The following is an 11,796-nucleotide window of genomic DNA, read 5'->3' as shown; positions in this document are numbered from 1 at the left end:
TGCAGCGTTTATTTTGTTCGACTTTGGCTTGGTTTGTAAGCCCTTCATCGAGTATGAACACGCTCTCCCATATTTAGGGGTCCGAGCAGCGAAGCGGACCCCTAAATATTTTACTTTTTTTCCTCAAATTCTGTAAAAGTCATAATTCGTGGTACTGCACCCAAAGGTGGCGCTATTGTAAGAAATCATGAATTATTTATTTCTCCTCACCAGATAGACCTGGACTCAAGATTCTTTCAGAATATTAATCTCTAGAATCAGATGCATTTATATAACCCTGATGTTTACTTTTGCTACAATTTCCTATTAAAGCTAAACTTGATAAAAAGATTCACAGGCTACATGAATTCACCAAAATCGCCACATGAAATCTTTAGACCAAGCCTCACAACAATCAACGAACAGAATTTGTTTCACTTAGTTCCATTTGAGAACTATTGGCCAATAGAGTTGGAGCATTTAGCCCATTTTTCTTATATGATCATTTTGTTATTGTATAAAAAAAATAAAAAAAACATACGACTATTATTATGTGGATACCAATAACCCCCCACTACTAATAAACCCAAATTGTGGTACTGCACCCAAAGGTGGCGCTATTTAAAAAAAATTATGAACTAGCCTTATTTCTCCTTACTAGACTGACCTGGACTCAAAATTCTTTCATCATATTAATTCTCTAAAATCAGATGCATCTTTTTCACCCTGGTCTTCTGCGCTAACAAAAGTTTACTTTTCCCAATATTTCATAGAAAAGCCAAAAGTCCACAGTCTCAACCCATTTTGCCTATATGACCATTTTGTTATTGTATAACTACCATACGGCTATCATTAGGTGATTACCATTAACAGTGCAAATTTTCAGATCTGTACTCTTTTAAGAAAGCCCTTAATTCTCTTGTGAAATGTGTGCTTTGAGTTTTCTTGATGTTGTGTGCTTATCAATCGACATTTTCACTGTGTGAATGAGGCTTTATGTAGTTCAGTAATGTCAGTGGCTCAATGGGATAATGCCGTGTACCAGTGATCCTTAGGTTGAGAGTTCGATACCTGATCCTGCATTATGAACAAGCTGAACATGACATTCTGTCATTGCCACTCATTTAAGAAACAAAACATTGAACAGCACCTGAAATTCATCAGGCAATCAACATTCCGGCTCATTAGTTTCCAAGAATCGGTCTGCCAAGACACAGTATATGGCATGAAGTGGTACTTATTCGTTAACCATTTTTCCTTCATGATTAACTTTCATATTTATATTTCTTCCATTAGTGTTCTTGTCTACAAATGTTTCATTTCCCCAGAAAGAAAGCCCTTTATTCACCTGAGAAATGTGTGCTTTGAGTTTTCTGTGTGCTTATCAATAGACATTTTGACCATGTGAATGAGGCTGCAGTTCAGGTTTATAAGTGGAACATCTTTCCTTAGATATGACAATTATATTTTATATTTATATATCTTCCATTAGTGTGTCTCAGATGTTTTATTTAGTTGCAGTGAAAGGTTCTCAAAGCCTAGACCAACGTCCCTGTTGTCTTTCATGGGAGTTCTCAAAGGAGCCCCAGTTCGACAACTCAAGAAACTTTCGAGAAGTGAATTTGGAGTTTGTAATGTTTTATGTTATCGGGTACTTTATTTTCCATTTTTTTTTGCTGAATGTGTATTATTTAACAGTGAACCTTCATCCTATGTGAAGATACTGAACCATGAATGTACTGTACAGGTGATCATACTCTAATTATTAAGTGTCACTACTAGTTGATCATCTATATATCTGCAATATAATAATGTATCTGTAATATTAACTTTATCACCATTTGTTTACAATACTCAACACAGTGAAGCCTGTCATTAGGGCCATGAAGACATTATATGATCACAGCGTCATATGACAACGGCAAATGCGATTGCAAAGTGTTTTCATCGTCTCCTTTTCATGGCTTAAAAATAAACTGGTTTAGCGCCATTCTTTATTTTGTTGGTAAAAAGTGTGCTATTGCTTTAATTAATTGAAGTCTTTACACAGTCGTGCCTCTTGTACTCAACACTGTGTCAGCATAAGACAGGAAAAAGGAACAATAACATTAAGGTTTAAATTGTTCATCCATTCATTACATTTGTTTTGCAATATCCGCAATGAAATCATACTATAATATAATGACATTACATACGATATTTAGTTCCAATGTTTAGCACATAATTGGCCATGATTAAGTATTGAATAAACCTAAACATATGTATTGTTTATTCTAGCCCGGATTTGTCAGACACATTTCAATCTCAACCGCAATTTCACAGTTCAGACGATTGCATTTGAATCTGATTCTTTGGTCCGTCAAACCTACATTTTGGGGTGTCATTTGTTTTACAGTCCTGATTTATGCACTATTGTGTTTTATTTTAAAGCCATATTGCTTGAGAAACTTTGCCTTTTTGATTCATTCTCCCACATTGCATGGGCGCCACGCAAATATTAAACGAGTCTATTCTGCGTTTCGACCGAGGTCGTTTGGGATTCTTCTCTTAGGGATTACAAAGTGTGGTCTCATTCCTGCTGAGTCAGGCTGTTCTTCTGCTGACTGATTGTCAACGTATTTCACACATAGAGGCGAGGCACACCATCTCTGTTGTTTATTGCAACATCCTGTTGCCACGGCAGCATGACCCAAACATTAGCATTTGCAACAAAGACGACAAAGCCTTACATTAATGAAAGGCTAATTGATTCTCCTAATTCCTCATTTTGCCATCGGTACAAAATTAATTACCTGGAAAGAACAAACAACATCCAATGGCGAGCTTGTTGATGTCCACCTGCAACCCGACGCCCTGATCCTCCCCAATGAGAGACCAAACGAACAGAACGAAACACGAACCACGACCGGGTCTGCAGCTGAATGAGGGTATTGGATCACTGACTTCTGTAACACATGTTGACCATGACAAGGGTAGAGGAGTATATATACGGCAAAGACAGCATAAGAAAGGCAACAAAGACAAGACACACTCACCACAGGTATATGCAACATCTGGGGTGGACTCTTAGGATATTGGTGGACTGATACCGGTAATGATTATCGCTTGACGCCGTCTGTGTTTCGGTACTTATGAACAGAGACATTTTTGTGTATGGCGATTGATATCAGCAATTTACCCACATCTACTGATACAATATTGTACATCAAACATTTATATCAGTGCATCCCTAAAATACCAGTATATATCAGTGATATATCGAACAGACTGATGGCGTTTGACATGCGTCATTTCTTTACACAAAATAAATAAATTGACCTTCTTTACAACAGATTTCACGAATAAAGGTAAGCACAACGCGTGTCCCGTTCCTCAGCGCACCTCGCTGCCCATTGCCCTCCTGCTCCGTAGAGGATCCTGAAGGTCCTGGAGGTCCCGTTCACAGCTGCTCAGATCCTTCTGCCTCTCTGCTGGTTTCCATCCCAGCGACTGGAAGGTGCCGGCACCACGGTGCCTAGCTGGAGAAGGAGGGTTTCCGCGCGATTCGAACCACGTTGTACGTGTTGAGTCCCGGGGCGTCGAACCCGGGGGACAGCCCCCGGCGGTCCAGCATGTAGAAGTTAAAGAGCTGTCCGTCCTGGGCCTCCAGCGACACCGAGGCGGTGCTCACCTGCAGCACGCAGGGGTACTCCTTCTCGAACACCACCCTGAACACCCGCTCCACCAGGTAGTTGAGCTTGATGGTGCGGTAGCGTTCCGGGATCAGCTCCTCGATCTGGGGCCCGAACTGCTGCATGTTGAGAACCCCGTCGGGGCCCGCCCGGATCTGGTAGAAGGTGATGTTCCCGTAGGTGAAGAAGCCCACATAGGCCTCTGGGTTGGGGGGTGGCGAGAGCCCCTTCCTGGCCTCGCGGAAGGCCTTCTCCAGGGCGGGCACGATGAGGCCGTAGGTCTGGGCCACCAGGTCCTGGCCCGCGGGCCGGGCCCCCGCCATCAGCACCACCAGGCCCAGCTTCAGCCGGGGCACCAGGGAGAAGGTGGCCGAGTAGCCGTCCAGGTCCCCGTCCTTGCGCACCAGCTCGTAGCCCAGCTGCTCGTTCACCTCCCACGGCGTGCCGGTGCGGTTGGCAAAGTAGTCCTTCTCGCAGCGGAACAGCGGCGTGAGCATGATCTTCAGGGTGTCGGGCTCCAGGAGCTTGCGGTGGTACGTCCCCAGCAGCATCATGGCCAGCTTGGCCAGGTCAGCGGCCGTGGAGAACATCTGCCCCGAGGGCCGGTACCAGCCCAGGTCGTAGAGGGGCGCGGGCTGGCCACTGGAGTACACGCCCACGGCCAGCTGGGCCTGCAGCCCGGGGCTGAGGTCGAAGCCCGTGTCCTCCATGCCCAGCCTCTCCAGGACGTTGTCCATGACCCAGCGCTGGTAGTCCACGCCTAGAACCCGCTCCGCCATGGTGTGGGCCAGCAGGGAGAAGGCCAGGTTGCTATAGTGACACCTGGGAGGAAATGTACGAGTGAGTCTCATCGTTCACATCGAGGTAGGCGTCCAATGTTTACAATTATAGTGCTAATCACCTTTCTGCTAACAAAATCGACTTATGCAAACATTCATATGTGATAACTTTTTTCTAAATTGCAGGACCAAAGTGAATCAGCGAGATGAAGCAGGAGTAAAACAGTAACTCTGTTTCAAGGCAAAGCCCCACATGCTGAGCAGCATGAAAAAACTACGGCCTTACTATATAATATGTATAGAATTCAGTGGATTCACTCCTTTGTAAAGTAAGTAAAGTTCCCATGGGGGAAGCAGTTCATGTGATAAAAACCCTGCAACATAAAACATTGGACAGGGATGACCAACAAATACAACAGCATTCTGATAAACCCCTTCATGGTTATCACGTTCAGACAGGGAGTGGAGGGCAGCCTCCTGTCCCTCTGAAACAGACGAGAGCCCGATAGCGCAGGACCCTTCAGAGGAGCAGACCTACTTGGTGCCCGGGTCGGCCACCAGCACATCGTCCTGGAGCAGATTGAGGGCCGAATGCGTCTGCCCCTTCCAGAGCAGGCTGGTGGCTCGCAGCCTCCTCGGGAGTCCTGCCGTAGGAAGGTGGGCAACAAGGAAGGAAGACCATCTTGTGTTTCTATTATGCAGAGTGGGTCGGTTTATTGGGTCTTTTTATAGTGCCAGTGGTAAATTGGTTTGTATCACCGCCATCAAACAAAATGGAAAACCGCATGATCATTTGTGTTCTCTCTGTGATTTAAATGAGCCGAGCGAGGTTATTCAAACTGTAACGCCATGTCCACGTCTGGTTACTGTCTCGACTTGAGATACAATAATTAAACCTGAGTTCATCCATATCAGAAACCGAAATAAGAATGAAACCCAGGAGAGGGGAACAGGTAAGAGAAACAACCAAACCTAGAAAATAAAAAAACTAACACCACAAGAATACAAATATAGCTGAAGTTAAACTCTGAGCAGATGTGTGAGGGTTAACCCTCACCCTCACCTGAGAGCTGGCTCGCCATCCGTCTCAGCGTGACGGAGGAGGAGCGGATGGAGACCTCGCCGCTGTCCAGGAAGATCAGCCCGTCCGTCACGTACTTCAGCTCAGAGTCCCGCATCCTCCCCAGAGGGTTCTTGATGGTGAAGTTCTCGATGTACTTCTCCAGGGGGTCGTCCAGGGAGCCGATGCGGCCGTCCTCCCACAGCTTGTACAGCATCAGCGTGGGGAAGATCTTGGAGAGGCTGGCGATCCTGACGGATCGTTCAAAGACATGTTAGTGTCATGTTGTCTGGGGTGCGCTACATGTGTGTTGCCGATGTAGAAATCGGTGGCAACACAACTTATTCAGATACACTCAAACAATAGGATTTTTAGAGGAATTACACAACAAAAACTAACTTACACACCAACAGTGCATCTGGGGGGGGGGGGGGGGCGCTAGCCCTGAACAAGGCTGAGCCCCTCTACCCCCCCCCAATCATTCTGGGAGGAAAAATATTTATGGTAAGAAATAGGTTTTTAATAATAATGTGGTGTGCAGCACGAGAATGACCAGACCAGAGCCCAAGTTATAGAGTCTGCAACTCTGGTGGCCCAAACTCCACACAGCCCGGAGAGCTGCCTTTATCAGACATCATATCGGCCACGACCACGATGCCTGGTGCCGCCGACCCGCCTAGGACCGTCGACGCACTTTACAACCACAATAAGCCACCATAATAATAAATATATATATGTATATATATATATATATATATGAATACATCGGACTGACTTATTTGTAACTATGAAATCCTATTTTTCATTTTCGTAAGTGATGACGCTGCTGCTGCTTGCTGTGTGATTTGATTGGTTGATTCGCATCATATTATAGTGTGTAGTATTATTTGCAATCGTTTGTTGCATCAAAATGTATTAGCACATGCTAAAAACAATGTAGCCCCCCCGTAGCTCCCGAAATCATAATTCTTAGGCGCACTCACACCTGGAAAACCTTTTTTTTTCAGATATTGTAAAACACAGATGTAAAAATCTCCAAGATCCTCTGAATGCGACCGACTGCGCCGGTTCTTTTAATAAATGTTTTGAAGAACCGAGGCCTCATGAAGGATGAGTGAGCCCATAACAGCTGGCTGGAGCTAAAACATCTGAGGAGATAAATGTGTTCTCCTATCAGACTACAGCTGTGGATGCTCAGTAATGTAATGTGTACTATCACAGTACAGCGGTGGGTACTCAATACTTTTACATTTAGTGTTGTCCCAGTCGCAGATTCATTCAGCATCCAAACTTATCCACACTCCTCTTCCTATACACCCCAGAAAACCACCCGGATAAAAGGATTGGACAACAAAAACCTAGTCTAAATCCTGGAGAACAGGGGAGTGATGTTACTGGGCAGAAAGAACCAAACCTGGCCTTTAATTGATCCCTGGATGGGTTAGGGCTCACCTGTAGATGGTGTGCTCGTTAGGGGGCCCTCACCTGTAGATGGTGTACTCGTTAGGGCTCACCTGTAGATGGTGTACTCGTTAGGGGGCCCTCACCTGTAGAAGGTGTACTCGTTAGGGCTCACCTGTAGATGGTGTACTTGTTAGGGCTCACCTGTAGATGGTGTACTCGTTAGGGGGCCCTCACCTGTGGATGGTGTACTCGTTAGGGCTCACCTGTAGATGGTGTACTCGTTAGGGCTCACCTGTAGATGGTGTACTCGTTAGGGCTCACCTGTAGATGGTGTACTCGTTAGGGCTCACCTGTAGATGGTGTACTCGTTAGGGCTCACCTGTAGATGGTGTACTCGTTAGGGCTCACCTGTAGATGGTGTACTCGTTAGGGCTCACCTGTAGATGGTGTACTCGTTAGGGGGGCCAGAGAGGGGGTCCGTCCGGTTCCTCTTCCCGAAGTTGCCGGTCCACAGCACAGTGTCGTTGAAGATGACGATGGCAGACAGTGCGGGCAGGCTGACGGCGTTGACGCTCTGGCGGAGAAGCGCGTCCACCTACGCCGGGACAGGGCAGCCATTAGCAGCAGGCTCTGTTGATTGTCATGTCTTGTTCTTTTCTTCTGGTCTCGCTTCAAGGCTGCTGGCCCTCATTCACACATTCTTATAAGAATACTCTTGGTTAACACTTTACAATAAGGACATATTTGTTAACCGTAATTACACATTAGCTAACAGGCAGTTAACTAATGTAGTCTAGTAAAGAATGGTGTTCATCTTTACTAATGGTGTTCATGTGTACGAATGATTAACCCTAACTTAAGTTAGGGTTAACCCACAAAAGCTCACCCAGTAACCCTAGCTCCTATGCTAATGCTTTTTAAGAATACAAATTTGTATTTCTACACTTTTAAAAGTGTTTTTTTTCTGTTTTCACTGTTCAATGAGTGAATCCTTCTTCCCACTCACTGATGATGATTACAGTAATTAAGATAATAATCAATGTTTGATGCTGTGGGCTTGGAGTCGTGAGATAACTTTAAACACGTACACAATACTTGATGAGTAGAATGTGTCGCTCGTATGAAAAAATGTTTTAAAGAGATAAAAGCTGTTGAAGCAAGGGTAACACTTTATATTAATGTTCATTCATTATTATTAACAAGCCTTTGATTATTGATGAACTTATCATTAACAAAACATTAACGTACAATTGTCGATGAATAAAAGGTGCTCAGCCTTTCCATTGGACTGTACTAACTGGAAGGCTGATCTATCCAATCAACATCACAGCTGGGGAGACATTATATATTGATTTACTGAACCAAGAATTGAGAGTTCAAATAAAATTTCATTATAAAATAATATAAATACATATAAATACAAGTAATATACTTATATTTACATGAATATATAAAATATATGTTCTTTCCCCTGGTGGTCGGGAGAAGGTACTGCTAATAATCCGGTCACCTTCTCCAGCGATTCCTTCAGAATGGGGATTGGGTGCTCCAGGGGACGGGGTTCCGGGTACCGGGGACACATCTCCTCCGCTCGGGAGTTACGACCCAGTCCCGCGTCTGAGCTCCAACAAGAGGGGAGGGTTAAAGAGAGAGAGGGAGAGAACACTAGGCCCAGGTGTCTGTCCAGTAGTCTGTTTGATACAGAGCTGTGCGAGATATTGGTTGCCTGTCAGCGCTGTACTAATTCTCCGGTTCCTCTCCTGGTACTGCCCCCCTGAGCTGACCTTAAGCAGCACAATAGCTCATGCTGCATTAACACACAGCTCAGCGAACAACATAAAGACTCTGTCTGCCGGGGGGGGTTACCACGAAGGCGATTGGGCTTCCAGCGACCCGGGTTCCATCCCCTCCTGCGGTCTATACTACATGTTGCTCCGTTGTTCCTCAACCGGTTGCCTGATTGGACTCTGGGACTGGTGAGGCTGCACACCTGTTGCATTGACTAATCATTGTGCACAGGTTAAATGGGCCGTCACCCCCACACCCAGGGAGATCTCCTATGGATCAGCTGCCTTCATGTATCACTGCCTTCAGACTAACCCATGTCCAACATAAGCATCCCGCGTCTCTTGTCTTCAGGAGCCCAGTAAAAGACACTGTGGTAGAGAGTGGCAGCCACCAAGGTTTAGCTGTGAACATTGGTACACACCTGGATGGAGTTTACCTGCTGTATACCTGTATGGAGTTTACCTGCTGTATACCTGTATGGACTTTACCTGTTGTATACCTGTATGGTTTACCTGCTGTATCACCTGTATGGACTTTACCTGTTGTATACCTGTATGGAGTATACCTGCTGTATCACCTGTATGGACTTTGCCTGTTGTACACCTGTATGGAGTATACCTGCTGTATCACCAGTATGGTTTACCTGCTGTATCACCTGTATGGACTTTACCTGTTGTGTACCTGTATGGAGTATACCTGCTGTATCACCAGTATGGTTTACCTGCTGTATCACCTGTATGGTTTACCTGCTGTATCACCTGTGCAGGGTTTACCTGCTCTATCACCTGTGCAGGGTTTACCTGCTCTATCACCTGCGCAGGGTTTACCTCCAGTTTACCTGCTGTATCACCTGTATGGTTTACCTGCTGTATCACCTGTATGGTTTACCTGCAGTTTACCTGCTGTATCACCTGTATGGTTTACCTGCTGTATCACCTGTGCAGGGTTTACCTGCTATATCACCTGTATAGTTTACCTGCTGTATCACCTGTATGGTTTACCTGCTGTATCACCTGTGTGGTTTACCTGCTGTATCACCTGTACAGGGTTTACCTGCTATATCACCTGTATGGTTTACCTGCAGTTTACCTGCTGTATCACCTGTATGGTGTACCTTCTGTATCACCTGTATGGTTTACCTGCTGTATCACCTGTATGGTTTACCTGCTGTATCACCTGTATGGACTTTACCTGTTGTGTACCTGTATGGAGTATACCTGCTGTATCACCAGTATGGTTTACCTGCTGTATCACCTGTATGGTTTACCTGCTGTATCACCTATGAAGGTTTTACCTGCAGTTTACCTGCTGTATCTCCTATATGGTTTACCTGCAGTTTACCTGCTGTATCTCCTATATGGTTTACCTACACTAACAGCATTATTAACAGAGTGTTTTCTTAATGAGTGTGTATGTCTGTGCATGTCTCACCTGCATGGAGCTTGGGCAGCTGGTACTGCCACAGGAAGCAGCCGGTCATGACCAGAGAGAGGAGCAGGAAGAAGACCAGCCCCAGCTGGGTCAACTTCACCTTCATCTGCTTGGTTTTGGTCAGGTCCTCAAACTTAACAGCAGCTACATGGGCGGCTTTTGGGGGCTGGGATCAGAGACACACACACACACACACACACACACACATGCACAAACATACACACATGCGTCAATACATAAACACACACATGCACAAACATACACACATGCGTGAATACACACACACATGCACACAGGTTAGAATAAACATATATTTAATGATCAGTGCTAGCAAATAAAACAGCAGTGTATGATTTCTGCATAAAACACAGACACACACCACACAAGCACACACACACACAAACAATATGATTGGTGAACATGGCTGAATTCCTCGTAACAGAACCTCACAGTAAGTGCATGGTCACTCTGCCCCCAACATCCATTTAACGAGACTTTGGGCAGAGTACTCACCAGCAGATGCTAACACAGACAGAAGGACAGCAGGATCTCCTCAGCATTAAGGCGTCTTATGATTTGATTTGTAGTCCAGGTAGAGAGAGAGAGAGAGAGAGAGAGAGAGAGAGAGAGAGAGAGAGAGAGAGGGAGAGAGAGAGAGAGAGAGAGATAGAGAGAGAGAGAGGGAGAGAGAGCGAGAGAGACAGAGAGAGAGGGACCAACAGCGACGTGGCCTCTCTCCCTGACTGACTGTAATCCCAGAGCACAGCAGCCTCTCGCAATTCAATTTCCTGTCCATGCAGCCAGAGGTCACTGACATCATAATCCACAGATTTACCCACCAAAGCGCATCTGAGCGCCAGTGGAAATCTTAATCTTTAATCCCCAACCAAGAGTAAATTCATTGCTGTTCAGTCTCGTTCCAACAGAGGAGTTTCCCAGAGCTGAGAACCGGCACGTTTGGCAACGAAGAGGAACGGTGCGGTGCCCGGGTTGGGGGCCTGTGAGTCTTCCTCATGTTTTTAACATGGCCACAGTGAAGGTTTGATTCCCACTGGAGACACTTTGTGTTTGGAATGTAGGCACTCTCTTCATTGTAAAAAAAAAGGATGTTGCACAAAATTGCAAATTTTGCATTAAAACAAATGAATGGGTAAAAGTGTATCATGTATTTATGTATGCAGAAGGACATACGTAAATTGAAGGTCTCAGTGAAAATGTGGTGAGAAACCAAGGTGAATAGCTTCGGTTCCACCTCAACTTCACGGTCAGTTCCAGAGATGATTAAATGGTTTCTCCTCTTTCTTTCCAACAGTCATTCTCCAAGCCCACCCCCACGTTTACCGTTAGTCTTCTTGGATAAAGTATAAAATACCTTGAATCTCTCACCCTTCCTCTTTCGTTACTTTCAGCTATCAGCTAGTTTTATTCTTTCAACAAGGGGACCACAGCGTGGGTCCGTATCCAACTCTGGTGGTCTCTTGGTCCTTCTCTCAGGGGACGTTTGCACCCAGGGTTGAAAGACCAGGAGATGGAAGCCATCAGATTCTGAGCGTACACAAGAACCTCTGAGGAACCGCTGAAAACTAAGTAGAGTACAGTTTGGTACGTGTGTAGGACAGGGTTTAGGGTCAAGTGCCTTGCTCATGGATAACTGCTAACAGGGATCAATAGATCAAACCAGCAA

At 45.3% G+C, this 11,796-nt stretch overlaps 1 protein-coding gene across 1 annotated transcript in view; it reads right to left on the bottom strand.

Moving 5' to 3' along the window:
• Positions 1 to 3,493: 3,493 nt before the first annotated feature.
• Positions 3,494 to 11,796, bottom strand: part of lactbl1b (lactamase, beta-like 1b) — a gene marked incomplete at both ends in the record, with an annotated part of 9,547 nt that continues 1,244 nt past the window's right edge. Inside the window, 6 exons of the mRNA XM_079747260.1 lie at positions 3,494 to 4,472; positions 4,968 to 5,073; positions 5,493 to 5,740; positions 7,331 to 7,488; positions 8,404 to 8,510; positions 10,113 to 10,278. Of these exons, the coding sequence (XP_079603386.1) occupies positions 3,494 to 4,472; positions 4,968 to 5,073; positions 5,493 to 5,740; positions 7,331 to 7,488; positions 8,404 to 8,510; positions 10,113 to 10,278 (1,764 nt within the window). The remainder of the gene's footprint in view (positions 4,473 to 4,967; positions 5,074 to 5,492; positions 5,741 to 7,330; positions 7,489 to 8,403; positions 8,511 to 10,112; positions 10,279 to 11,796) is intronic.

This window comes from Pollachius pollachius (genome assembly GCF_949987615.1).
Source record: "Pollachius pollachius genome assembly, chromosome: 12".
Taxonomy (NCBI): domain Eukaryota; kingdom Metazoa; phylum Chordata; class Actinopteri; order Gadiformes; family Gadidae; genus Pollachius; species Pollachius pollachius.
Note: the sequence above shows the minus strand (reverse complement) of the source record. Positions and strands in the feature narration are given on the sequence as shown.